Here is a 25,771-nt window from a genome sequence, read left to right on the forward strand (position 1 = left end):
GCTTAAGCAGAGGCCCTACTCAGGTTAATGTTTATCTGGGGGGACGGGGGAGGGCCTCAAAGTATAGAAGGTAACAGGAAGAAGCTTCACCAGCGTTGCTACAAGAAATGTTATCACTGAGAGCCCAGTTCTGCACAGATACGAATGTACCTGGGAGCAACTGGTAGGGTACTGTCCAGCTTGGAAAGAAGTAGGAAGAAGCCCCTTTGGTAACCATTTGCTGAGACCTTCTACTAGGCACCAGGATGCAGACATAATAGCTGGCATGTACTATATGCCACGAACTGATCTAAGTTACTTTACTTTAATGCGGTCTGCTATTCTTGTCTTCATTTTACAGGTGATGAAACTGAAGCACAGAGAGGTTAGGCAACTTGGCCGAGGTCACAGAGGTTGCAAGTGGTAGCATTCCAACCCATGTAATCCAGTTCCAGAAGTCATGCTCCAAACTCCTATGCTACACTTCCATGCACTGGGTACACAGCTTTGAGAAATATAAACAACTGATAGAAGCAATACGTATGATACATGAGTGCCTCACACAAAAGGAAAGTAAGCAGGGGAAGGGGAAAGAGGGGTGTACCAGGTTGCGAGTTTAAATGGGCACGGTCATGGAAAGTGTCACCGAGATTACATTTCGGCAAAGGGAGTTTGGCTTCCGCACTGAGAGCACTAGGGAGCCGGGCTAGGGTTCTGAATGGAGGAAGGCTGTGATCAGAATTACCTTTTAGACTGATCTTTCCGTCCGCGGTGGAGAGGACAGACTTCAGGGGGATAAAGAGGAGGAGCAGGTCGACCTGTCAACTGCGGGCAAGAAATGATTGTGACTTGGGCTAAGACGGTAGCAGTGGAGTGTGAGAAATGGCCGGATTCACTGTGAAGGGCTATTGATGGGGGCTGCCGCTGAAGTGGATTTGTGGCGCTGAGAGAGGAGTTCAGAACTAACACCGGTCTTCGGTACGCGGAAGCGGCCACTAACTAGGACGGAGTGAGAGCGACAGGAGTAGCTGCGGGGCGGGGAGACGCGCCCTGGCACAAGCTCCAAGGGCTCCACGGGCCCTGCAGGCAGGGAAGCTCTTCTTTCCAAGCGCTTCTCAGTAAAATCGCAACGGTTTTTTTTAAAATGTCTTTCTGCGCTGGAACGGAGTCGGGCACAGAGCAAGCGCCGATAAATACCTGCTCGACATTTCCATGAACTAACACCACGAGCCAGTGTTATTTTTAATAATGTAATGGGTAAAACAGTCCTTACTAGGGAAGGGCCGGGTCGTGGGCGCGTCCCGGGAATCTGCTAGGTGGGCACGTCAGTCCGGGAAGGCTTTCCGCGCACGCGCGGCCCGGCGCTCCTGCCGGGCGGGGCCGCGGAGCCTTGTGACGCAGGCTGGCGCGCGGGCGGGGCGCCACCTCCGGGCGCGCCGCTCAGCCTCTTCCGCTGCCGCCGTGGGAATGGAAACATCTGGCCCACGTGCCGGAAGCCCGCTCGCGGCGGCGACGGCGGCGCGCCACTCCGTGTCCTATCGCGCCAAACCCCTGCGGCTGTCATCGCGAGACGAGCTCGCCGAAATGGCCGCTTCCAGTCAAGGTAAAGGCGGGCGCGCGCACCGCCGACGCCACGCGGAGCCGCCTCTCTGGGTCCCGGAAGGGGGAGGGCCGCGCGCCGGCGGGTCTCGGCAGAGCTCCCCCGGGAATCCGGGCCGCTCGCGGCCGGGGAGGGCGCCCTGGGCTCGCCGCTGGCCCGGCCGCTCCCAGGGTCCGGCCAAGGTCAGGCGCCGGGCTGGGACCGAACCGCCCCGAGGCGTTGTCTCCGGTTGGCCTCGCTCAGCCTTCCGGCGCCGCCCCGAACAGCCTAAGCCGGGAAACGTTCTGTCCTTGTTCTCGGAAGCACTCTGGCGCTTTCAGACCGAGGCGGCTTCTTTGTCCCTTTGCACGTTCGTCCCCAACACCTGGCAAGCTTCTTTCTGTGCGCAGGGAGCCTCCTCTTGCGCTTTTAATGTCTTCCAAAGAGTAGTACACATCGGATTGTACTTTGAAATCGTTTCTTATTTAGTCCGCGTGGTCAGGAAGATTCCCTGTAATAAAATATACACGGGAGCATGACTTTTAAGTCATGCTTCTTCCCCGACTAATTATCCTGCTTCAGGTTATATTTAGTTCATTACTGGCTCTCAATATCCTATTGCTAAACAGAGCTATCATCGAAAACCCAATTATGTAAACCCACCCAATTACGTAAATTATGTTGAAAACAAAGGCAGTGAGGATATTCAGAATTCATCACTTCTTAATTATTTGCTGTGTTTCGCTGTTATGTGTGCTCTCGAGGTTATTCACATGTATTGTGTCTATGTGATGGAAACAACAGTATGGTCTGCTGCTGTGCGTCTCTTTCCAGCCCTTAGGGTCGTGATGTCACACCCACCGGGGGTGACTACATAGTGGAAATGGATGTACGCAGCAGATCACTCCCAGCCGGTTGGTAAACATTGACCAGCACCCCACCAAATCTAAGTGATTAAAGGGTTCGAATGCACAATTTAATTATTTTCCTGCGGAGTAGACTGCTCTCATTCACTTAAAAAATACAGGTTCAGGGACCCCTTTTGACTGGAGCCCCCTATAGAGCTGATGGACTTTGGTAAAGTTACATTAAAACAAAACTCAAAACGTATTCTTGTTTTCACTGATATTCTTTAACCCAGGGAGAGAATTTCTTCATCAACACAGCAGTAATGTCTTACTGTTGTGTTGTGCTGGTGCTTAATGTTACATTAGAAAAATAATTTTTCATGGTGCCTGGTGGCTCAGTCGGTTGAGCCTCCGACCGGTATCCGACTTCAGCTCAGGTCATGATCTCATCGTTCATGGGTTCCAGCCCTGCATTGGAGTCTGTGCTGACAGCTGGGAGCCTGGAGCCTGCTTCTGATTCTGTGTCTCCCTCTTTCTCTGCCCCTCCCCTGCTCATGCTCCATCTCTCTCTCTCTCTCTCTCTCTCTCTCTCAAAAATAAACATTAAAAGAAAGAAAAATAATTTTCATGTAACTACTTGTGAAGCCATTAGAAGACCCAGTTCCTCACGTGTCCATATTTTGGTTCTGTTAAATTGGGGTCTGTGATCCATCTTGAAGTATATTTCGTGTCTGATGTAAGGTAGGGATTGCATTTTTTTTTCAGTACAGATAACTAGTAGTTCTAACACAATTTGTTAAGAAGACTCTTTCTCCATTAAATTACCTTGGTGCCACGTTACTGAAAATCACATGACCGTATGTGTAGATCTACTTGTGGACTCTGTATTCTCTTCCATTGATAATATTTGTGTATCCTTAGGTTAGTGGTACACCGTCAAATATGGTAGCTGTGTAAGTCTTGACATTAGGCAGCTGTAGTATTCTGTAGCTTTATGAGAAGTCTTGAAATTCCTTTAACTTTGTTCTCCCCCCCCCCAAATTGTTTTGACCACTTGTGGCACATTAGATTTTCCTAAACAACTGCAACGATATCTCCCATTCCAGCTGCTCTTTTCTCGGTGTGACTTTGATACTCCTCTATGCATTCCCTCTTGAATCTATGGGATGGGATGGGATCTATGCATTCCCTCTTGAATCTGCATAAGGATTTGTGACCACTTCTACAGAATGTGGTAGAAGTAACGCTGCATGGCTTCTGGGGCTAGGTCTTAAATGGTTTTCATAGTTTCTGGCTGGCCCTCATGCTCCTTCACTCCATTGGTCTCTCACTACTTGCCTTGGGCCATCCACCCTTGAGCCTAGGCACCATGCTGTAAGGAAGCCCAAATTAACCTACATAGAGAAGTAGCCTGTATATGTCAGTGTGGGAGATGATTCCAGACCTTCTGCCTGTAAGCCTTCCAGCGGAATCCTCACACATCGTGTAACAGGGGTAAACTGTAACACTATATCCTATCTGAATCCTGATCCACAGAGTTTAAGAGCATTATAAATGATTCTTTAGCTCCATGAAGGTTTGGCATAATTTGCCATAGTAGCTGGAACACTACTCAAGGAAGTCTTTTGCACCTCCAAATACATTTTGGAACCAGCCTGTCAATTTCTAGATAAAAACCTACCTTTTGACTGGGATGGTCTTGAGTCTATACATCAATATGGAGAGAATGAACATTTTAATAATATTGCCTTGCAAATCATAGTACATATCTCCATTAATTTCAGTCATTTTCACTGTTTCCCTGCAGTGTTTTGTTCTTTATTATAGTGCAGAGGTCTTGTGCGTATTTCATTAAATTTATCCCTGCATTATCTTCTCACAGAGAAAGGGATTAGACATTTTGTTAACTCTTTCTCCTTTCTTGGGCAAATCACTTAACCTCTGAGCCTCCATTTCTTTTTTTTTTAATGTTTATTTATATATTTTCAGAGAGTGCACAAGCAGGGGAAGGGCAGAGAGAGGGAGAGAGAGAATCCCAAGCAGTCTCCGCACTGTCAGCACAGAGCCCGATGCGGGGCTCTAGCTCAGGAACGGTGAGATCATGACCTGAGCCGAAACCAAGAGTCGGATGCTTAACTGACTGAGCCCCCCAGGCACCCCTGAGCTTCCATTTCTTGATTAGAAAGTGGAGTTAATAAATAGTACCTTTTTTTTTGTACCTACTATGTTCTGTGGATTTAATTAGAAATATGTATTTGTTGCTTAGCACATTTCCTGGTAAGCATTGTCTAGTAAGAGTTCAATAAAACATTACCGTTTATCCTTATTATCAATGGAGATTCATATAGTAGTAAGAATTTGTGAATTTGTGGGCTACTGAATAGTACTGAGTGACTCTTCAAAAAGGAGAGGCAAGGGCGCCTGGGCGGCTCAGTCAGTTAAGTGTCTGACTTCGGCTCAGGTTATGATCTCACGGCTCATGAGTTCGAGCGCTGCATTAGGCTCTGTGTTCACAGCTCAGAGCCTGGAGCCTGCTTTGGATTCTGTGTCTCCTTCTCTGTCTGCCCCTCCCCCAATCGCACTCTGTCTCTGTCTCAAAAATAAACAAACATTAAAAGGAGAGGCAAATGAAAAAAATCCATTTCATTTCAGATACTAATTATTACTAGCAGGCTTTTGTAGGTCCTTTGCTTGTTTTTAAATTCGAGAGGAAAAATTAGAGCACTAATTCTAAATTGTCTAGTTATTTTTTTCTCTAAGGCAGCTATTATTTGTTGATTTTATTCTGATTTTTAAAAATGCTATCCACGATTTCAGAGTTAATTTACTATTTAAAATATAATAATATTTGGAGGTTCTTATTACAATACCTGTTTCTTAAAAATCTCAATCTAGTTAAGAATTGTGATTTATTGTAAAAGTAAGTATTTTCTTATTCCGTATCTTAATTCTTGTAGGAAACTTTGAGAGAAATTTTGAGTCACTGGACCTTGCAGAATTTGCTAAAAAGCAGCCATGGTGGCGCAAGCTATTTGGGCAGGAATCTGGGCCCTCAGCTGAAAAATACAGCGTGGCGACCCAGCTGGTAATTGGAGGTGTCACTGGATGGTAAGTGATATGAAAGATGTCCAGTATCTTTTTTTGCATGATTTAGTATTGCACTCGTGGGAACCACCTCCTTAACCAGTGAAAACACATGAACTTTTGTGAAATTGATCACTTAATGTGTAGCATTCATCTAAACATCTTGTTAAAGTGCTACTTAATGGTTGTGGTTATACACGTGAGTATTTATTACATTCCAGGCAGTATTTTGAGTATTTATATATTTCATTTCCTTTTCACAACTCTTGAAATTGGTACTGGTATTATCTATCCTCATTTTTTTCCAGTTTTATCAAGAAATAAATATGCATCACTGGGTAAGTTTAAGGTATATAGCATGATGGTTTCACTTACATACATTGTGAAATGGTTACCACAGTAGGTTCAATGAACATTCATCATCTCGTATACATACAGTAAAAAGAGAAGAAAATACTTTCTCCTTGTGATGAGAACTCTCAGGATCTACTCTCATAACCATTTTCTTATACAGCAGTGTTAGCTGCAGACATTACATCGTACGTTATGTCCCTAATACTTATTTATAACTCCAAGTTTGTACCTTTTGACCACCTTCATCTAGTTCCCCCTCCCCCAGCCCCCTGTAACCACAAATCTGATGTCTTTTTCTATGAGTTTTGTGTTTATTTTAGACTGTACACATAAGAGATTGCACATGGGGTGCCTGGGTGGCTCAGTTGGTTGAGCATCCGACTTTGGCGCAGGTCATGATCTCGCGGTTCATGACTTTGAGCCCCACGTTGGGTTCTGTGCTGACAGCTTGGAGCCTAGAGCCTGCTTCGGATTCTGTGTCTCCCTCTCTCTCTGTCCCTCCCCTGCTTGAGCTCTGTCTCTCTTAAAAATAAACATTAAATTTGAAAAAGTTTTTTAAATAAGGGATTGCACATATAAGATCTCACATATAAGTGAGATCTTGCAGTATTTGTCTTTATTTGTCTGACTTACCTCACTCAGCATCATGTCCTCAAGGTGAATCCATGTTGTCACAATTGATAGGATTCCCCCCCCCCTTATGGCTGAATAATAGTCCATTGTGTGTGTGTGTGTGTGAAAATATCTCTCTATAGATAGATAGATCATATCTCATGTTTTTTCACCCATTGATCAACACGTAGGTTGTTTCCATGTCTTGGCTATTGTGAACAGTGATGCAGTGAACGTGGGGGTGCAAATATCTTTTTGAGTTCATGTTTTAATTTCCTTTAGATGTGTTCCCAGAGGTGGAATTGCTGGATCATATGGCAGTTCTATTTTTAGTTTTTTGAGGCACCTCCATATTGTTTTCCACAATGGCTGTACCAGTTTACAGGCCCAGCAAGAGTACACAAGGGTTCCCTTTTCTCCACACTGAGAAGTGGAGAATGCAAAAATACACAAATATGTAAAGTATGTATATAGATAGCTCATTTCCTTCTCACAACAACTCTGAAATTGGTACTGTAATCATTCTCATTTTATAGGAACTAAGGCTTAGAAGGTCCAGGGTCTCAGAGCCAGAAAGTGGTATACTAGGGAGCTAGCCGCTTGTTTCTTAGCTGTGTCAGATGATAGCGTTCTTAATGTGACACAGCCTATGGATTTATTTGTAGTAAACTCAACAGGTTTAATAGATTTAGTCAGGAAGACATAATGCATCAATCTCATCTCTCCATTCTACATTTAAAACTCCTATTGTACAACATAATCTATAGAACAGCGCATATGATATTATGAATACATATGGAGTGAGCACCTGTTTAACAGACACTCAGGTTGAAAACATGTGGCTGGCACCCCAAAAACTCTAGAGATGAACGCTGTCCTGAGCTCCTTGCTTTTCTTTTTACTTTTAACAGCAGTTCAATCAGGAAATATTATACTGTCGTTGACCTGCTTTTGAACTTTAAATAGATGCACTTGTGTATTCTTTTGAGTCTTCCCTTTTTTCTCAACTTCTTTCGTATACACGACCATGCGTGTAGTTGTAGTTCCTTTGTTTTCATTGGTGTTTAGAATTCCATCAGATGAGTATACCACAGTGTTCTTATCCAGGTGATGACTGACACTTGGGTTGGTTCAATTTTTGGCTAATTTAAACACTGCTGATATGAACACTCCATATAAATTTCCTGGTCCATACATATGCACTTTTTTGTAGGGTCTAGACCCAGGAGTTGAATTGCTGGGTCGTGAGGTTTAAGTGTCTTCAGCTTTGCTGGGTAATGTCAAACTGTTACTTGATTTGAAAAACCACTTTCCAAAAGTGATTGTAACTGTTTGCCTCTCCACAGCAAGGGTTGATGTTCCTGATGCTATACATTCTTGTAAGCACTTGGTACTGCCAGACCGAAAGTTTTGGTGGTCTGATCGTGGCATCTCACATGGTTTTCGTTGCATTTCCCTGAGTACTGGTGGAATTGAACAGCTTTTACGTGTGTTCCATGACCCTTCTGGACCTCGTTTTTGATGAAGTCTCATTTTTAATCTTTTGTAATTTTTCTCTTAAGTTGTCATTCTTTTTCTTATTGAGAGTTGTAAGCATTCTTTATGTATTCTGAATACGAATTCTTTATTGGTTGTACATTTTGCAGGTATTTTTGCACATTCTGCATTCTGTGATTGTCTTTTCATTTGCCTTTTGGTGTCTTTTGATGAACGTGTAGTATTTTCAATGTCAATTTTATCGATCTTTACCTTAATAGTTAGTAATTTTTATGTTCTGTTGAAGTAATTTTTTTTGCCTACCCCACACGCTAGAACTTTATTGTTTTACCTTTCACATTTACATTTATAAATCCACCCGGAATCGTTTTTGGTGTTTAGTGTTGGTCGACACTTCTTTCTTTTTTTCCACGTACAATACCCACTTGTCCCAACTCACTTTATTGGATATGCTGTCCTCCCCCCAGTGCTCTGCCATGTGTCAGACCTGCGTGTGTGTGTGTGTGTGTGTGTGTGTGTGTGTGTGTGTGTGTGTGTGGAACCGCAACTGCCATCTTGGTTTTTAGGAATTTCTTGGCTGTTCTTTATTATTTTTTTAACAGTTTAATAAATTGGCATATCATAAGATATGGTTGTTTAAAGTATACAATTTGATAAATTTTGGCATATACACACCTGTAAATCATCACCACAATCAAGGTAATGAGCACATCTATCACTAAAAGTTTCTTCATACCTCTTCATAATCCCTTTTATGCCTCTATCAACCACTGATCTACTTTTTATCACTACAGATTACTTTGCATCTTCTAGAATTATAGATAAATGGAATTATACAGTATGTGTTCTTGTTTGGCTGCTTTCTTGTGCTTAGCATGTTAACTTGGAGGTTCATCTGTGCTGTTTTTTTTTTTAAATCAGTTGTTCATTCCTTTTTATTGCTGAGTAGTAATCCGCTGTGTGGATGAACCATTTTGTTTATCCATTTACCTTTGTTAGATACAGGTTTGTTTCCACTTTGGGGGTAAAACTGCTGTGAACACTTGTGTACAAGTCTCTGTGAATGTATGCTTTCATTTCTTTTGGGTCAATACCTGTGAATAATATGGCTGGGGATTATAGGTGGAATGCTTTAATGTCTTAAGAACTTGCCATATGCTTTTCTAAAGTGCCTGTACTATCTTATACCTCTACCAGCCCTAACACTTTGGCAGTATGTCGTTTTGATCACAGCCATCCTGGTGAGTGGAAAGTGGTATCTCATTGTGGCTTTAATTTGCATTTCACTAACGATTAATGATGTCAGCATCTGTTCATGGGTTTATTTTTGCCATCCATATATCTTTGATGAGGTATCTGTTTTCCTTTCTCCATATTTTTATTGGGATGTTGATTTTCTCATAACAGAGTTATGAGAGTTCTTCACTCCAGGTACAAGTTTTATATCAGATATGTGGTTTGCAAATAAATTCTTCTACTCTATAGCGGTTTATTATCTTAACAGTAAAGAACAGAAGTTCTGAACCTTGAAATGTAAGTTATTGGCTCTTTCTTTTATACCTGTAGCTTTTGGTGTCATGTGTGAGAATATTTTCCTGACCCAGGATCACCAAGATTTTCTTCCGTGTTCTCTTCTAGATGATATATAGGTTTAGATTTTTCGGTTAGGACCATGATCCATTGATCCATTTTGATTTGCTTTTTGTTTATGTTGCAAGGTAGGAATCTAAGTTCTTTATTTGCATGTGATATGTAATTGTGTCCACATGGTTTGATGAATAGACCATACTTCTCTATACTGAATTGCTTTTGCACTCGTGTCAAAAATCAACTAACTATATGTCTGTTTCTGAACTTTTTTTTTTAGATTTTATTTTTACGTAATCTCTACCCCCACTGTGGGGCTTGAACTCATGACCCTAAGATCAAGAGTCACATGCTCTTCCCACTGAGCCAGCCAGGCACCCCTGTTTCTAAACTCTTTGTTAAGTTGATTTGTCTGTCTTTGTGCTAGCATCACACTGTTTTGATCACGATAACTTTATAATAAGTCATGAAATCAGGTAGCATAAATCTTACAACGTTGTTTTTCTAAGTTGATTTGACTGTTCTGGGTACACAGCATTTTCTTTCTTTTTTTTTTTTTTAATATATGAAATTTATTGTCAAATTGGTTTCCATATAACACCCAGTGCAGCATTTTCATATGAAGTTTAGAATAAGCTTGCTGCCAATTTCTACCAAAAGCCTGATATGATTTTGACTGGCATTGCATTGATCCATAAACATGGTTTATGGATTGGTTTGGGTTTCTTTTAATTTCTCCCAGCAATGCTTTGGAGGTCTTGCACATCTTCTTTTTGATGCTATCGTAAATGGTATTTTAAAATATCAATTTTGGATTGTTCGTTGCTTATATATAGAAACACAATGGGAACTCACGAACTGCAAGATCATAACCTGAGCCGAAGTCGGACACTCAACCAACTGAGCCACCCAGGCACCCCTAAAAGTTTTTTTAAATTTTTTTTTAAGTTTATTTATTTTTGAGAGAGAGAGAGAGAGAGAGAGATCATGAGCGGGGGAGGGGCAGAGAGCGAGGGAGACACAGAATCCGAAGAAGACTCCAGGTTCCGAGCTGTCAGCACAGAGCCCGACTCGGGGCTCAAACCCATGAACTGTGAGATCATGACCTGAGCTGAAGTCAGTTGCCCAACCGACTGAGCCACTCAGGCACCCTGCAACCTAAAAGCTTTAAGGGATTTGCTCAAAATTAGTAAGTGGTAGAGGTAAAATTTGAATCAGGGTCTTTTTGAGTGCAGAGCCTTTGTTCCTTCCTTATGTTGTATAAGAGTGGGAAGGAGCTGGATCATCCCAAGGTAATTACGATCTGAACATTGTTAGAAGTACATGTTTCTGTGTATTTGACAGCTTGTCGACTTGTCTGATATTGGTTTGGTTTTTGTAGGTGCACGGGTTTCATATTCCAGAAGGTTGGAAAGTTGGCTGCAACAGCTGTGGGAGGTGGATTTTTTCTCCTTCAGGTCTGTATGTGACGTGTTCCGGGGTGTTTGGAAGTCCCCCTTGCCCATGGGGAATGTGATGTGAGGAGCCGTACTTGAGTCCTGGCTGTATTACACCAGAACAGCCTTTGCCCTTGTTTTCAGCGTACTGTCTGAAATTCTAGTGAGCATTTGAGTCCACTTTCATCAACTACTAGTCACATTTTATTTCATAATTTATAACAGGGAATATTCCTTATCATAGTTCCCTCATAGGGTTTTCAAGACCAGTTGAAATATGAAACGTGATTTCAAAAATATGAAGTGTGATGCGAGTACCTTGTGATACTATTATTTTGCCCAGGGCACATTGATCCCAGAGCAGCCAAGGAGACGAGGGCTAAATGATATTCAGTCTTGTGTGTTTGGCCCGGAGTTGATTTCAGAACTACTGGGTATTGATTCTCTGAGGCAGCATTTGGCATTGCTTTGCACACCTGACTCCACATTGGAATCACCTGAGGACGTTTAAAGACCGCTGGTGCTTGAGACCTCGTCCCCCCGCCACTGCCCCCCCGATTCCATAGGAGGTAGATGCAGTTGCCCATCTGAGTACTTGTACACTCCTGGAGAAGCACTGCTCTGTAGGAGACAGAACTTGTTGGGTTGTGCCACAGTCTCCAAATTCCTAGCCCTTTGCCTCCTTCCATGGTTGACAGCCCTCACTTCAGCAAGGTCGGTGCTGCCTTCGAACTGCAGGTGCAGTCAGTCTCCCAGATGGGTCAGGGGAAGAAGGACCGTGCAGGAGGAGGGGGCTGGCACCTGGCGGGCCAGGGTAGAGGCCGGGGCCCGGCTCAGTTGGGTGTAGTATTTCTCTCTCACAGTTTCCATGGGTCAGAAGTTCGGGGAGGGGAGGGTGTGTGCTTGTGGCCGGAGGTCCCACGTAGTTACACGGGGGAGGTGGCTGCTGCAGGGCCGGGCCTCGCTTCGTCTCTCAAGGAGGTCAGACTCGCTGCAAGTCGTGGGCCCCCTCATATCTCCCCCTCTCTCCTTCCTCCTGCCCCGTGGGGCAGAAGTGCAGTGACACCTCTCTCCCTGTGCTCCCCCAACCCTGCCCCAGACTCTGTAAATACCTTAATGTTGCTTTCAAATATCTTTTTTCTTCACTTGAAGTATAATTGACATACAATGTGAGTTTCAGGCGTACAACAGAACGGTTCAGTATTGATATACGTGACAGAATGTCTCAATCTGAGCGCACCCTCTGTTTTTTGGAGGGGCAGTGACTGACAGAAGCAATTGCTACTAGAAACGCTTCCTTGCTGAGGGAGGTGAGACCTGGAGAGTCCATGCTGTGCACTCACGCTACTGGTCACCAGAGGGATGCGGGTGGCGCTAGGCCTGACGTTTCACACAGGGATCCAGGTTCCTTTCCTTCGTACTCGTCATTGTGCTAGCGGCATGTAGTGAGTCTGCCCTCAGTATTTGTAGTGTGGCATCTGTCATATGTCAGTCCAGACGTGTGGATCTGATTCGAGTTGTCTGGTCAACTTTCTACTTGATAGTTGGTAATACAGGCCCCTCCCCATATCATTCAGGAGCATCGTGGCTGCTTTCATAATTTTTGCTTGTCCTTCTAAATTTTAGAACAGGCTTGTCAATTATTTTCAAAAATTCTGTTGAAATTTTTACTGGAATTGCATGAGAACGATATAGATAAATTTGGGGAAAATTAAGATCTTTTATGATAATGAGTCGTGTGAATATGTACTTTCCATTTATTTAGGTCTTTAATGTCTTTGCATAGAATTTAAAATTTTTCATCCATACATCCCGTATACCTCTGCCTTGATTTCCTTCCTAGACACCTTAGGGCTTTAGTTGCACTTGTGGCTTTCCTTGGCCACTCACCCTCAGCCCCCAAACTTTCCAGTTGGACTTAGAATGGCACAACTAATAACGTGGGACATCTTTTCCTGTGCTTATTTGCTGTCCACATCTCCTTTTTGACAAAGTGTCTACTCAGGTCTTTTGCCCATTTTTAAATTGTGTTGTCCATTTCTGTACTTTTTCTTTTGTCCCATTAAAGGGATATTAAAGGGTTGTAAATCCTAAAATCAGGTAGTGCGATTCCTCCAATTCTCTTCTTTTTCAGAATCATTTTAGCTGTTCTAATCCCTTTGCCTTTCCGTAGACCTTTTATTTTTATATTTTTTTTAATTTTAGCATGTGAGCAGGGGAGGGAGTAGAGGGAGAGAGAGATAGAGAATCCACATCCACGCTGAGTGTAGAGCCTGACACGGGACTTGATCCCACTACCCTGAGATCATGACCTGAGCCGAGATCAAGAGTCATACACTCAACCAACTGAGCCACCCAGGTGCCTTCCATGTACATTTTAGAAGCAGCTTGTTTGTGTATCTGTAAAACTCCTGCTGGGGTTGGGATCGCAATAACTCTGTAGCTCAACTTGGAAAGAATCGGACATCATTTCTTCATCAAGTCTTCAATTCCATGTGGATGGCCTGTCTCACCATTTATTTGTTCATCTTTAAATTCTTCAGCATTTTGTGGTTTTCAGCATGCAGATCCTATTTGATTTTTGTTTCGATTTCTATCTAGTATTTATTTTACAGCTATTATAAATCATGAATTTTATTCCCATTTCCAGCTGTTTCACTTGCTAGCAAAAAGAATACGATTGATTTTGCGTGTTGCTCTTGTATTCTGCAGCCTTGCTTAAACTCCCCTTTTTCCCCAAATGAGGCAGTTTATTAACACAGCATATGTTTTAATGCTTCTTGTTGGCAGCTGCCACCTGTCTCGCATTCTGTCCACATCTCTCTGTCCCTGAGGTGTCAGTTTGCAGCCCCCATCTTGGTCCCTTTCCACCATTTTATGCCCCTCTAGGGCTTGGAGGACCCTGCAGGCCACACTCTTTGAGCCTCTGTTGAAGTGGCTGGGCATGACCCCACTTCTCTGACGTTCCCTGTAGATCTTGGTCATGGAGCTGACGCCAGCGTCAGCCTGGAGGTACAGCTGTCATGCTGTGGAAGCAGCTCGTGTGTAGAACCAGTTCTCATCATAGGGAGCAAGCTCTTTTTTTTAAGTTTATTTATTTATTTTGAGAGGTGGGGGCAGACAGAGGAGAGAGAGGATCACAGGCAGGCCCCACACTGCCGGTGTGGGGCCTGACGCAGGACCCAAACCCACGAACCGTGAGATCATGACGAGCTGGAGTTAGATGCTTAACTGACTGAGCCACCCAGGTGCCCCTGAATTTCTTTTAATGTTTATTTATTTTTGAGAGAGAGAGAGAGACAGACAGACAGAGTGCCAGTAGGGGAGGGGCAGAGAGAGAGGGAGACACAGAATCTGAAGCGGGCTCCAGGCTCTGAGCTGTCAGCACGGAGCCCAATGTGGGGCTTGAACCCACAGACCGGGAGATCATGACCTGAGCCAAAGTTGGACACTTAACTGACTGAGCCACCCAGCACTCCAGTTTATTTTTTGTGTTGGATTCTTTGAGATTATGTAGACAGAGATGTCTACAAATAGCAACAATTTGCCTCCTTTCTGATCTGGAGAAGAATTTCAGTTTTTATGAATACTAATGTTTTGTATATTATATGGACTGCAAATACTTTTTCCAGCCTGGTTTAGGTGGGTGACTGGTCGGTGGTGCCGTGAAATAAAACAGAGACTAGAGGAAGAGCCACAGTGCTCTGTAGGAGACTACAGAGGGGAGAGTTTCAATTTGAGATACTTTGAGAAATCCAAACTTCGGTGGAGAGAAGCGGTATCAGTGGAAGATTCATTGGTGGGGTATAATCAGTCTCTTCATTCCTAGGACAACATTAATCCATAAGAAAACAACATACTTGAATCATTTTTTTTTTAACTTTATTTATTTTCAGAGAGAACACAAGTGGGAGAGGGGCAGAGAGAGAGAATCCCAGGCAGGCTTTGCACTGTCAGTGAGGAGCCCCGTGTGGGGCTCGATCTCATGAACTGTGAGATCATGACCTGAGCTGAAATCAAGAGTAGGACCCTCAACTGACTGAGCCCCCCAGATGCCCCTACTTGAATCATTTTTATCCTATTCACACATTCTCATTGGAATTGGTTTTTTTTGAGTTTTAGTGTTTGTGTCTGCCGTCTTTATAAAGAGAAGTAGGCATATTCTATATGTATATTTGGTTGTATTTTTCTCAGTGCCCAGTATATGAAGTTGCTCGTAAGAAATCTCTGTGCAGCCATGTCCTAGAGGATTTCTTTCTGAGCAACAGCGATGACTACATTGTCAGAAAACTCGTGCTTATGTTGGCTCGAAGGTCAGTAAGGTGTCTTCACCTGAAATCTTGAGTTTGGGTTTCCATTCTGATTTTCATCTTACCATTTTATATTTTTAAACGAACTTAAAAGTTCTTAGTGAGGGATAAGAGTACAAATAAAGTAAAACAGTTGCCAGCGGTCACCAAAGGCCAGTCTGTTGATCCGGCATCAGGCATGGGGTCTTGCACATAGGGTGGACACTGAGATGTGGAGTGAATGTCATTGTCATGCAATGAACGGGATGGCAGATGTCTCCAGAAATGGAAAATCAGATAGGTTTTTGATAATGTGCTTCAGTGATTAACCCTAGTGAACAGAAATAACAAGCCTATCTTTCTTATTTCTTGCTGTCATTATTGCAACTCTAGCTTGCAAACCATACTGGGTACATCAAGATTGACTGGCAGCGAGTAGAGAAGGACGTGAAGAAAGCCAAGGAACAACTGAAGATCCGTAAGAGCAGCCAGATACCCAGCGAGGTCAAAAGCAAAGCAGAGGAGGTGAGACTGTTTTGTTTGCCTGCAGTGTGAAAAGTGGCGGCCTTAGATGGAGTACCTTCGCCTCACAGGCCTTGTTTCACAGCCGGGTAATGTGTTGGTGGCCTTTATCAGTGACCGAGAACACAAAGTGATACGTGTACATACGTGGCTGGGTCATGACTTGAATTTCTTGTAGGAATTGGGGCAGTGCGGCAAGTGGGATATAGATGGCTTTAAGTCATACTTGTCTCCATGCACACCCTTCTCTGAAATGTCTGTGTTTTACACGTACAGAGAGTAGCAGGAGTATCCAGCCCAGAGGTGGGCAAACTGTTTTCATAAAGGGCCAGACGATAAATATTTCCAGCCTTGTAGGCCCTGTGGCCTCTGTCACAACTACTGAGCTCCATCACGTTGCATGAAAATACCCACAGATGATATGCAGACAAGTGGTGTGGCTGTGTCACGAGGAAACTTTATTTCAAACAGGCAGCCGGCTGCTTTTGGGTTACAGGCTGTATTGTGCCAAGCCTGCTCTACCGCATAGAACCAGGTCTGGTTATACCGGCTGGCGCTTGGACAGGAGAAGTCCTTCCTTTTCAAAAGACTGTATTTCGCTTCTTCTTTATTACCTCTAGAAATATGTTAAGGGTGTAAGGAAATAAGTGCACTGCAGTGGGGAGCAAGAAATAGATAGGATCAAGGAGTCAAGAAGGTGCCTTCTACCTTGCACGGCCTGGAGCCATGCTCTTCTGCATTCACAGAGAAAGGGGTTGGAATGAGTGCAGAGGGAGGATTTAGAGGTAAATTGCAACAGGCCTTGGCCTTGAAATACTGCCAAATGATGGTAACAAAATAAAACAGGTTAAACCCAGAAGGACCGAGAGAACAGGAAAAGAATGCCAGAAGACAAGAAACGTCAGCAAATTTTTAGAAGTTGAAAAGCAGATAGATGAATGGTAAATGAGTTAGCAGACTAGAAAGTACTGAACGGACAAGTCCCCTCGCCAAGCGCATAATGGCAGTCTCTCTGTGGTGGTGGGTGGCAGGCCGAAACTGGTCCTTTGCCCAGAATGGAAAGGAGCATCTGTGAGGGCCCAGGAGTGCAGGTGGTCCCTCCCACTCCTATCCCTCCACCTCAAGCTCAGGGTTATGAAACTGACACTGTTTTCATTTTCCCAAAAGTTTATTGTTCACGTGTTTACAAAAGTAATACATGTTTGTTGAAAACTTCTTCAAAGACGTGGGAAGTGTATATAGTCAAAGGTATTAGCCTAATGTTTGATTAGAACTAACTGTTGACTCACAGAGGGAATTTGTTATAAACTAACCAAAAGGTTTGTAATTGATTCCACAAATTTTTGTATTCCTGTTCATGGTCTGGAACTGTCACAGGCCCCGGGGTTAGTGGCTGGTTCCCCCCTCAGAGCCCATGCTCTTACCTGGGAAGCCAGGGAATGAGGATGAGAAATTCAGTGTTTAGCAGTAAAATCATCAGTGACTTTGGCAACAGCAGTTTTGGTGGGGTGGTGGAGTTGAAGGCCAAATGGTAGCGAGTTGAGGAATGAGTAGGAAGTAAGAAAAAGATAATGAATGAAAACAATTACTTCAGGAATTCGTATGATTTTTTTCACTCCCCCTGATGGTAGATGGCAAAAGACAAGGCCTCAAGTCCAGGGGACAAGTGGAACTGACATAGGGAGACGTAGACATAGTGGGAGGAAGAGTGCTAGAGAGCCCCAGAGGAGAAGACCAGGGTGTGAGTGGCTTAAATGGTTGGGAGATGAACTCACCACTTTGCTTGAGTTCATGAAATGATTAGGCTGGGATATTGGATGTGTTGTCGCAATGAGTGCTTTTCAGTTTTAATTTTTTTTAATGTTTATTTATATTTGAGAGAGAGAGAGAGAGAGACAGAGCACAAGTCGGGTAGGGGCAGAGAGAGAAGGAGACACAGAATCTGAAGCAGGCTCCAAGGCTCCCGAGCTGTCAGCAGAAAGCTTGACAAGGGGCTCGAACTCATGAACCATGAGATCATGATCTGAGCCAAAGTCAGATGCTTAACCAACTGAGCCACCAAGGCGCCCCATCAGTGAATGCTTTCTAAGGTGATAGTTGTACTTGGGGAAAAGAGGCAGTCTGAATGACTTACCAAAGGTCTCTCAAATGGAAATTGATAGAGCATGGTCATCGGACCCAAAGGGTGCTGAGTGCATGTTCTGAGCTGCAGATGAGTAGACAGCAGGTAGAGGCTTTGTGAACTTACATCTTCTGATGTGTTGAGGTGTGAGAATGCAAATCCGTGGCATCTAATTGAGAAGAGGCCTCAGAGGGGAGTGGGTGGGTAGATGGACAGATGGACTGATGGACGGACAGGATGAGTGGGTAGAGAGATTTGGAGAAGAGACTTCAGAATGAGCAGCCTCTATTGGAAAGTAGGTGTCAGAGAGAATGGAAGAAGTGAATTTGGAAACTGTAGGGGCACCTGAGTGTCTTAGTCAGTTAAGCATGCGACTCTTGATTTTGGCTCAGGTCATGATCTCACAGTTTGTGGGTTCGAGCTCCATGTTGGGCTCTGTGCTGACAGTGTGGAGCCTGCTTGGGATCCTCTCTCTTCCTCTCTGTCTACCCCTCCCCTGCTCTCTCTCTCAAAAAAAATTGTGTATGTGTGTGTGTGTGTATATATATATATATGTGTGTGTGTGTGTGTGTGTGTATAGATGTATATGTGTATATGTGTATATATGTATATGTATATATATATATGCATACACACACACACATATATATATATATAAACTTAAATTGTAAGCTGTCACCAGTTTATTGAATACAGCTTTATTCTTTTCCCATAACTTCCCTGTGAACTCTGTCCTTCCCTGTTCCTGAATGAATTCTCAGGGAGATTTCTTAGCTCTGTAACAGACATTACTGAAGACCGAACCCAAGGAGTTGCCTTTGGCTTCTCCTTCTAATCCCTCATATGGCTAGTCATCCATTCGAAGTCCCATCTTGAAACCATCTCTTGAATTTCATCACTTCACACCCCTGCTACCGCCTTGATCAGAGAGCCCATGTTGTGGGGATTGCATAGGGTAAAAGACACGTGATTCCTAACAATAAGGTCCTTAGCAAAACAACCCATTTGTGCTCTGTTCTGTTTCTAGGTAGTGTCATTTGTGAAGAAGAACATTCTAGTGACTGGTGGATTTTTCGGAGGCTTTCTACTTGGCATGGCATCCTAAAGAGGTCAACTTCACTTCCATTATTCCTGTGTTTTCCAGCCAGCAGCCTCTACACTCCATCATAGACATCAAGTATCTCCTGCTTCTCTTCTTCTGTGCCTTCCTCCTCCCTGCTGCGGCATATCTGAATGGCTTCTATAGGCATCTGTCGGTACAAGTTGATATGGCCCTACCCTGAGCTCGATGGCAACGGAAGAGACCATAGACGTTAGCTCTTCTCCCAGCACACTCCCCACTTGACTAATCTGTAGGTCAGCAAAAATGTTCCTTTCCCTCCTCCCATATAAGATACTTAACAGAGCATGGTATAAGATGGCCCAGCTTGGAGGATGAGTGGATCCTCAGAGGTTGTCGCAGACTTGCTTTGGAAAGAAATAATAAGCATATAGATACCTTATGTGTTGCATGGAAAGGAACTGAATATATTTGCCTTTAAGCATGAAAGACTTGGTATCTTGGTGTCTACTTTCTTTTTTTTAGTTGCTTTTAGATTACAGAAAGAGAGCTATTTATATGCTTGCTGTAATTATCCTGACCAAAATGGCAGTATAAGCACTATAATTGAAAAATCTGAATATGGAATGAACTTGTGCTGAGCTGAAGGCATTGTGTTTGGAGGGAACGTCTTTAGGGAAACCAACCAATAGATACACTGTTGAATGGTCAAACTTAGTGAATCACTTAAAGGTGTTAAGATACTATCCAGGGATGTATTCCACCATAAAGCAACTCATGGCTATTTCCACAGGGTTTTTTCATGGTGAAATAAGTGACTTTAGGTGGGAGATGGAAGAAGCTCTTGGATTTTTATCTCATAGGAACGGTTTTAAGCTTTGAAACGTTAAGTATTATTTACCTCTTGTCAAAACTTTAGGGGTAGCCATAGTTCCTGTGTGAAATTCTACTACTTCTCTACCTAGTTGGTATGAAATATCTCACATTTGAGCCACAGTTTTAAAGAGCTGGCGTTCCAGGCATTCAGAGTGGAGAACAATAGCAGCGACATGTGTGAAGTAAATTATTGCCATCTTCCAACATAACGTGCTGTGTCAGTGACCCCACCTCTTCGAATTATTCTTCAAAATAAAAGTTTACAGACACATACACATGCTTAGAATCTTAGCACATTTTGTTATAATAGCCCATTACCACGTCTGCAGCCTCATCTAGAATATCCACTTCTGGAGGGTAAGGCTTGTGTCTTCACCGTTACGATGGAACTGAGCACTTAGTAGGTGTTCAGTGTTTGTTGAATATATGAACGATGACCTCATATAAATGTATCCAGAAAAGGGACTGATCTAAAGAATTCTTGGAGACTTTTTGAGTTCTGAGAATGCAGAAAACTTAGAATTCCTAAACTTGCAGCTGATTGTTTGCAAAATGTATGTTTTTAAGGCCTTCTTTTAAAACATTTGCCTTTTTACTAATCTTGGGAATGATGTATTGAATTTGTAAATTGTAGCTACCAATGGATGTGTGGAACTTTTTAGAATTCATCCACCTGCATTTTTCCCCTTACTTTAAGGCAACATGAAAGTTTTGCTTGTAATTTGTATGAAGCATCCTCAAATCATAATGGTATGAGGCTCTGTGTTGCATATTTTGTATAAGAACTTAAAAACTTGTTACTACTTTTTATTGTGAAAACATATATGAAAACTTTATTAAGAAAACAAATATATCTAAAAGTAGAGAAAGTACAATGAGCCTCATATATCTTATCACCTACCTGCAGTGATCATCAGATTATAGCTTGTTTTATCAAGTGTTTTGAAACAAATACAGATGTATCATTTCATTATATTTAAGTACGTGTCTCTAAAAGGTAACAACTGTTTTTAAAAATCATGAATACAGTACCCTACTGTCATACCAAAAACTTAACAGTAATCCCTTAATATCATCAGTTATCCGGCCAGTTTTCAAAATTTCCCATCTCCAAGGTTTTACATTTTGGTTTGTTTGAATCAGTATCCATATGACATATACCCACATTGCATTCAGATGGTCTGTTTAAGTCTCTTTTAATCCTGTATGTTCTTTTTTGCTTGTTTGTTTGTTTGTTTGTTTGTTTGTTTTTGGCCTGCAATATATTTATTGAAGACACTGAGTTATTTGTCCCTTAATTTTCCCCATTCTGCTTCTGAGGCCTGGGTCCCTGGGTTATGCCATGTCATTCACCCAGCGCAATAGAATGGTGACTGATTTACTTAAGTAAATCATAACTGAAGTGCCCTGTGCCCCTGTGGGTTGCATGACAGGGAGAGTGGCCACTGGCTGCCTCTCTAGTGGGGTGGGAGTTGCCTTATATCCATCCGTTTTTCCGTGATTATTGGCCATGACAACAGAGATGGGCAGGTCATTCTAAGCTTTGAGCAGGTTGTCGTAGATAATAGGTTGAAATAAGATCCATAGGCCTCTCCTGAAGTTTATTCCCAGCTGGCTGCTTCTGGGGCCCTAAGGTGCGCGGTGAAGGTCAGTGTTGCGGGTCGGCCTCCCGCTGCCGCCGTGAGAATGAGCCTGAGCTCTGCCCACCGCTTGTGGCTGTGCTCTGGGGCCTGTGGGGGAGGACTGGGTGCGCGCATTTGTGGAGTCTCTACTTGGAGGCCCTGTTGCCAGCGGCATTGCTTAAAGATGGTGAAGTGGGAGGTAAGATTTCCCCCCAAAGAACAGCTGCCAGCCCTTCGTGCAAAACCGAGCTACGAGGAGCCGGCGACTATTTTCATTTGATTACCGAGGCCTGTTTAGCGAGGCACGCTTTTCTCCAGTACCCCGGGTGCAATAACGTGTTGGGCTTCCTTTTTAGTGGTGGAGGAAGAGACCGGTTTTTCCTTGACCGACAGAGGTATGCAGCGTGGCCGGGGTTTTGGCGCCCCCTGCTGGCAGGCGTGTGGTAACAGCACATTTGGGCCTGCCCTACCCGGTGGCCCGAACACTCGTGAGGTTTTTCTCCCCTTTGCCCCTCGGCCCCCGTGCATCCCACCGCGCCCTGTCTGTCCCCTCCCGAGTCACCTTGGCTCCTCCCGGCGTCCTCGCACTCCGGGCCACCCTCTGACCCACAGTCGCTCCCGCGATGGGACTAGGTAGGATGGGGACGTGGGCCTGATAAGAGCAGAGCTCTAATGCCTGAGTTCCTTCTCCCTGAAGTTCGCCCTGGTGTCAGAGGAGAGGGGAAAGGGGTCCGGGGTCGCTTTCAGTTTAGGGCTGCTGCCGCTCAGCCTCAAAAACAACTCGTGTTTTCAGTCCCGCTGAGGTGCCGCGTCATTGCTGAGCAGCCCGGTTATCATTAGTGTCATCATCTTAAGGTACGTTTTCTTCCCGCTGCCTGTGTGGACTTCACGTTTGCTCCCAGTCTCTCACCACTGAGTTTCAGGACATTCATCAAACCCCGGGAGTCTTGGTTCCCCTCCCCTCCCCTCCCCTCCCTCGGTCAGAGTGCCCCTTACTGGACCTCGTCAGTTACTGTCTCATGGATGCTGGCAGAAGACAGGACATTAATGAAGTTGCAGAACAGTATCCTAGAAGGAACAAACCTTTCGGAACTCTAGGAACTCTGGCTAACATACTGATGGGTTGGGTGCTTCGGGTTTCAAAATGTGGCTACTGTATAGTTAACTACTGTAAGAATGTTCTATCATCCTTTGACACTCGGCAGCAAGATGGGCACGGCCAGTGGCTGGGCTCTTATTTGAAAACTCTACTTTTCTATAGTTTTAGAAAATACGATAAATCTCGACTTGACAAAAATGATACAGAGATGGATTTGAAATTTCTTGAAATCACTAATGCTTCATGATGCTCTCAGTTTCTTCCCTGAGGGAAACTCTACGAAGGCAAAGTTAGACTGCTGCCCTCTCTGCTCCTTCCACCAACATATCCACATGGTTGCTTTGTCATGAAGTCCAGGGATGGGGCCTTCTTAATCACTTGTACAAGGTTAGTGTGATCTCTTGGGGAATTGGGCAGAAAATATATATCCTATCCTGAAACTGATTTCCCAGAAATCATATGTTCTGTGATGTTTACTTCTTAAGGAATCATGAACTTTAAGAGCACTATTTTTCTAAACACACTTGATAGTGTTCCACTCTTTTCACGTTAAAAACAGTCGACTCACCTTATTGACTCACCTCAACTGTCTACCTTTCTGAATTTAAAATGGTAAGAAGTACTATTAGGATTATTGAGAGCAGTGGAATGTTACAAAGTACTGATTTCACCGGTCGGGTTCCTCGGGGCAGCCTGACTTTTGGACACACCTCATGGGTTTCTCAAGAGCAGCCGAGGTTGACAAGCACTGAAGCACAGAGTTGGAACCTGGTGCTAAAAAAGTTAGAGCTCGCTGTTAAGTGACTACTTAACAGACCTTTAAAGCCTTTTAAATTAAGTGCCATATAACCGGAGGCCTTCTGGATACCGAACACAAGTGTGATATTACAGTTTATTAAATGGTTAGGAGTTGTGGGGAGTGAATGCAGGGAGGGGAGTTGTCACATAATGGTAGATCAGGAGCTTCTGTCATCAATGGGTGCTGAAGTTCTTGGGTGAAAAGTAGTGGGATATGGCCCAACATATCACCCCACAAATGACGTACCCATTATAAGGGGGAAGACTGACTTTCCAGTGGAAAGTTAACCAAGTGATTCACCTTGGCACCGCCAGCCCACTTAGAGGCTACAAGGGAGGAGACCATGGTTCTCACCATCCCAGTTCCTCCCTGGAGACTGACATTCAGCACTAACCATGGTCCCTAACACATAAAAACACTGGATGAATGTTCAACTTCTCTATGTTATTAGTGGCTATTTTATTTTTCTGTGTGCCATGATAGCTGAGAAGAATCATTTAAATTAATGTCTGCCAATAGATGTTAACTTCAACTGAGACAGGACTGATTTTACAGATAGGAAGGAACAATGGATTTGAGGCTTTAAAAGGCCTAAATAAAGTAGTATACCCTAGAAGAAAAAAATTTAAAACAGTGTGAAACTTGAGTAGTTAACTCAATTAAAATAGTGTTTTTAATAAAGCACAGTCATGTAGTGGTTCCTAATGTAAATCCTAGTACCACTATCAACTTATAATTTTAAATGTAGTTTATATTTTTATATGATGTAAACATAGTTGTAAATGTTTTATTAAATTGTTTCAGTCTTAACACAAGAGTTCACTTAAATGATTTCACGAGAACGTAGCACTGTCACCTTGGTCTGTGGATCAAACATCTCTAAGGCAGCATTGCTCCACGTCTCTCTGGAGAACGTTCACCCTCAGAGGTGCTGTCTGCAAAATGGGTTCGCTGGGCACACTGTGGCAAGTACTGCATACAGCAGTCCTTTCCAAAGGATCATAATTTACGGTAGCATTTTAAAAGCTTTGAAGTCTTACAGGAAAGACACCTGCTCCCTTATGTCCAACCTGGCATTCTCCAAACTTATCTGCCATGGAAATCTTTTCCCCCCTTGTCTTATAGCAATTCCTAGAAACACTTTAGGGAATGCTGCTTTAAAAGAACAGTTGGTCTCAAATGATAATGGTATTTGAGTATCGGGGACTGCCTTATCTTAGTCCATTCACAGCAAGATGGCCGTCTGTGAACCAGGAAGGAGGTTCTCACCAGACACTGAATCTGCCGGGGCCTTGATCCTGGACTTGCAGCCTCCAGAGCTGTGAGGAACACATGTCTGTTGTTCATAAGCCACCTCATCTGTGGCATTTCGTTACAAGCAGTCTGAAGGGCCCGAGACAGGCACATAGCAGGATCTGTTTCTGCTCCTGCTTAGACAGTCATCTTTTTCTTTCTTTGGTTGGCGGGGAGGCAGGGTGGAATGATGGTGGTTCTAGCATCTGTTTGAGGAAAGGCAATGGCCTGTTTGCTACTGTCACTCCAGTACCACTACATGAAGCCGCTGACAACTGTCAACAGGCTTCCTTCAGCAGCCTTGTATTACCATCATCAGGAGCTGCTGTAATATTTTGATTATAAAGATATAAAGAGTAGATAAACCATCTAAGAATTTTGTTGCTACCTGACTTCCAATGAAGCATTTGTTCCCGTTTTCTCATGATAAATTAGGGGTCATTAACCATTATAAGAGTCATTTCTAGGCCTTTCCTACCAGTCACTGAACAAATATTAAGTGTCTTCTTGCTAGGCCCTGTGGTGGCGATGTAAAAGTGGAAGGAAATGCTCTTACTGGCATGCGAAAGGGTACTTTGCTCGGAATTACTGGAAATGCAGCAGGTACGGAGTTGGGTTAGAGACATCTTTGAATTTCGCCTGCATTGTGTGGAAGGTATCACAATTGTGGCACGGCAGGGGCGTCTTCCCACCTAGCACAGGACTCATTTTAGGAACGGAACCAGTAGTCTGAAAAATGCTAAAGAGAATGCATTAACACCTATGTTTATAGCCTTAATACATTTAGTACTCTTACGTGTTTCTTCCAACACCACCAAACGATTCTCCAATTCTCAGCAGACACTGACTAGATAAGCCTACAGATTCAGTTATGACCCTATCTACCTGGAATCAGTGTCAGATCCCACAGGTTAAGGGCTCAGTCCAACAAGAGTGCCCCCAATTCAGACACCTGTCAAGTGCAGATTGTCACCTGTGCTTCTCACTCACTGGCTATAAATGTCAGCTTCCCAATGACATTCGCCTTGGGTTTGATTCATTTGCTAGAGTAGCTCACAGAACTCGGAAAAAACATTTACTTAAACATTTACCAGCTTATTATAAAGGATACAG

The 25,771-nt window shown here is 43.5% G+C and overlaps 1 protein-coding gene across 1 annotated transcript; it reads left to right on the top strand.

Annotated features, from left to right (window-relative positions):
• The first annotated feature begins 1,426 nt into the window (after nt 1–1,426).
• Nucleotides 1,427–20,120, top strand: FUNDC2 (FUN14 domain containing 2). Its single transcript, XM_047100734.1, has 5 exons — nt 1,427–1,582; nt 5,364–5,514; nt 10,922–10,997; nt 15,659–15,790; nt 18,937–20,120. The coding sequence occupies exons 1-5, from the start codon at nt 1,447–1,449 to the stop codon at nt 19,012–19,014; spliced, it is 573 nt and encodes a 190-aa protein (XP_046956690.1). The 5' UTR covers nt 1,427–1,446; the 3' UTR covers nt 19,015–20,120.
• The last annotated feature ends 5,651 nt before the right edge of the window (nt 20,121–25,771 follow it).

Source organism: Lynx rufus, unplaced genomic scaffold (genome assembly GCF_022079265.1).
Source record: "Lynx rufus isolate CCGP_SWC_20201006 ecotype Redwood Valley unplaced genomic scaffold, mLynRuf1.p SCAF_52, whole genome shotgun sequence".
NCBI lineage: Eukaryota > Metazoa > Chordata > Mammalia > Carnivora > Felidae > Lynx > Lynx rufus.

What these genes read in the sequence shown, in the direction of transcription:
- FUNDC2 (XM_047100734.1), top strand. Translation starts at nt 1,447, where the DNA reads ATGGAAACATCTGGCCCACGTGCCGGAAGCCCGCTCGCGGCGGCGACG. An exon ending in AATGGCCGCTTCCAGTCAAG is followed by an intron (nt 1,583 to 5,363) that starts GTAAAGGCGGGC and finishes TAATTCTTGTAG; the next exon opens with GAAACTTTGAGAGAAATTTT. An exon ending in ATTGGAGGTGTCACTGGATG is followed by an intron (nt 5,515 to 10,921) that starts GTAAGTGATATG and finishes TGGTTTTTGTAG; the next exon opens with GTGCACGGGTTTCATATTCC.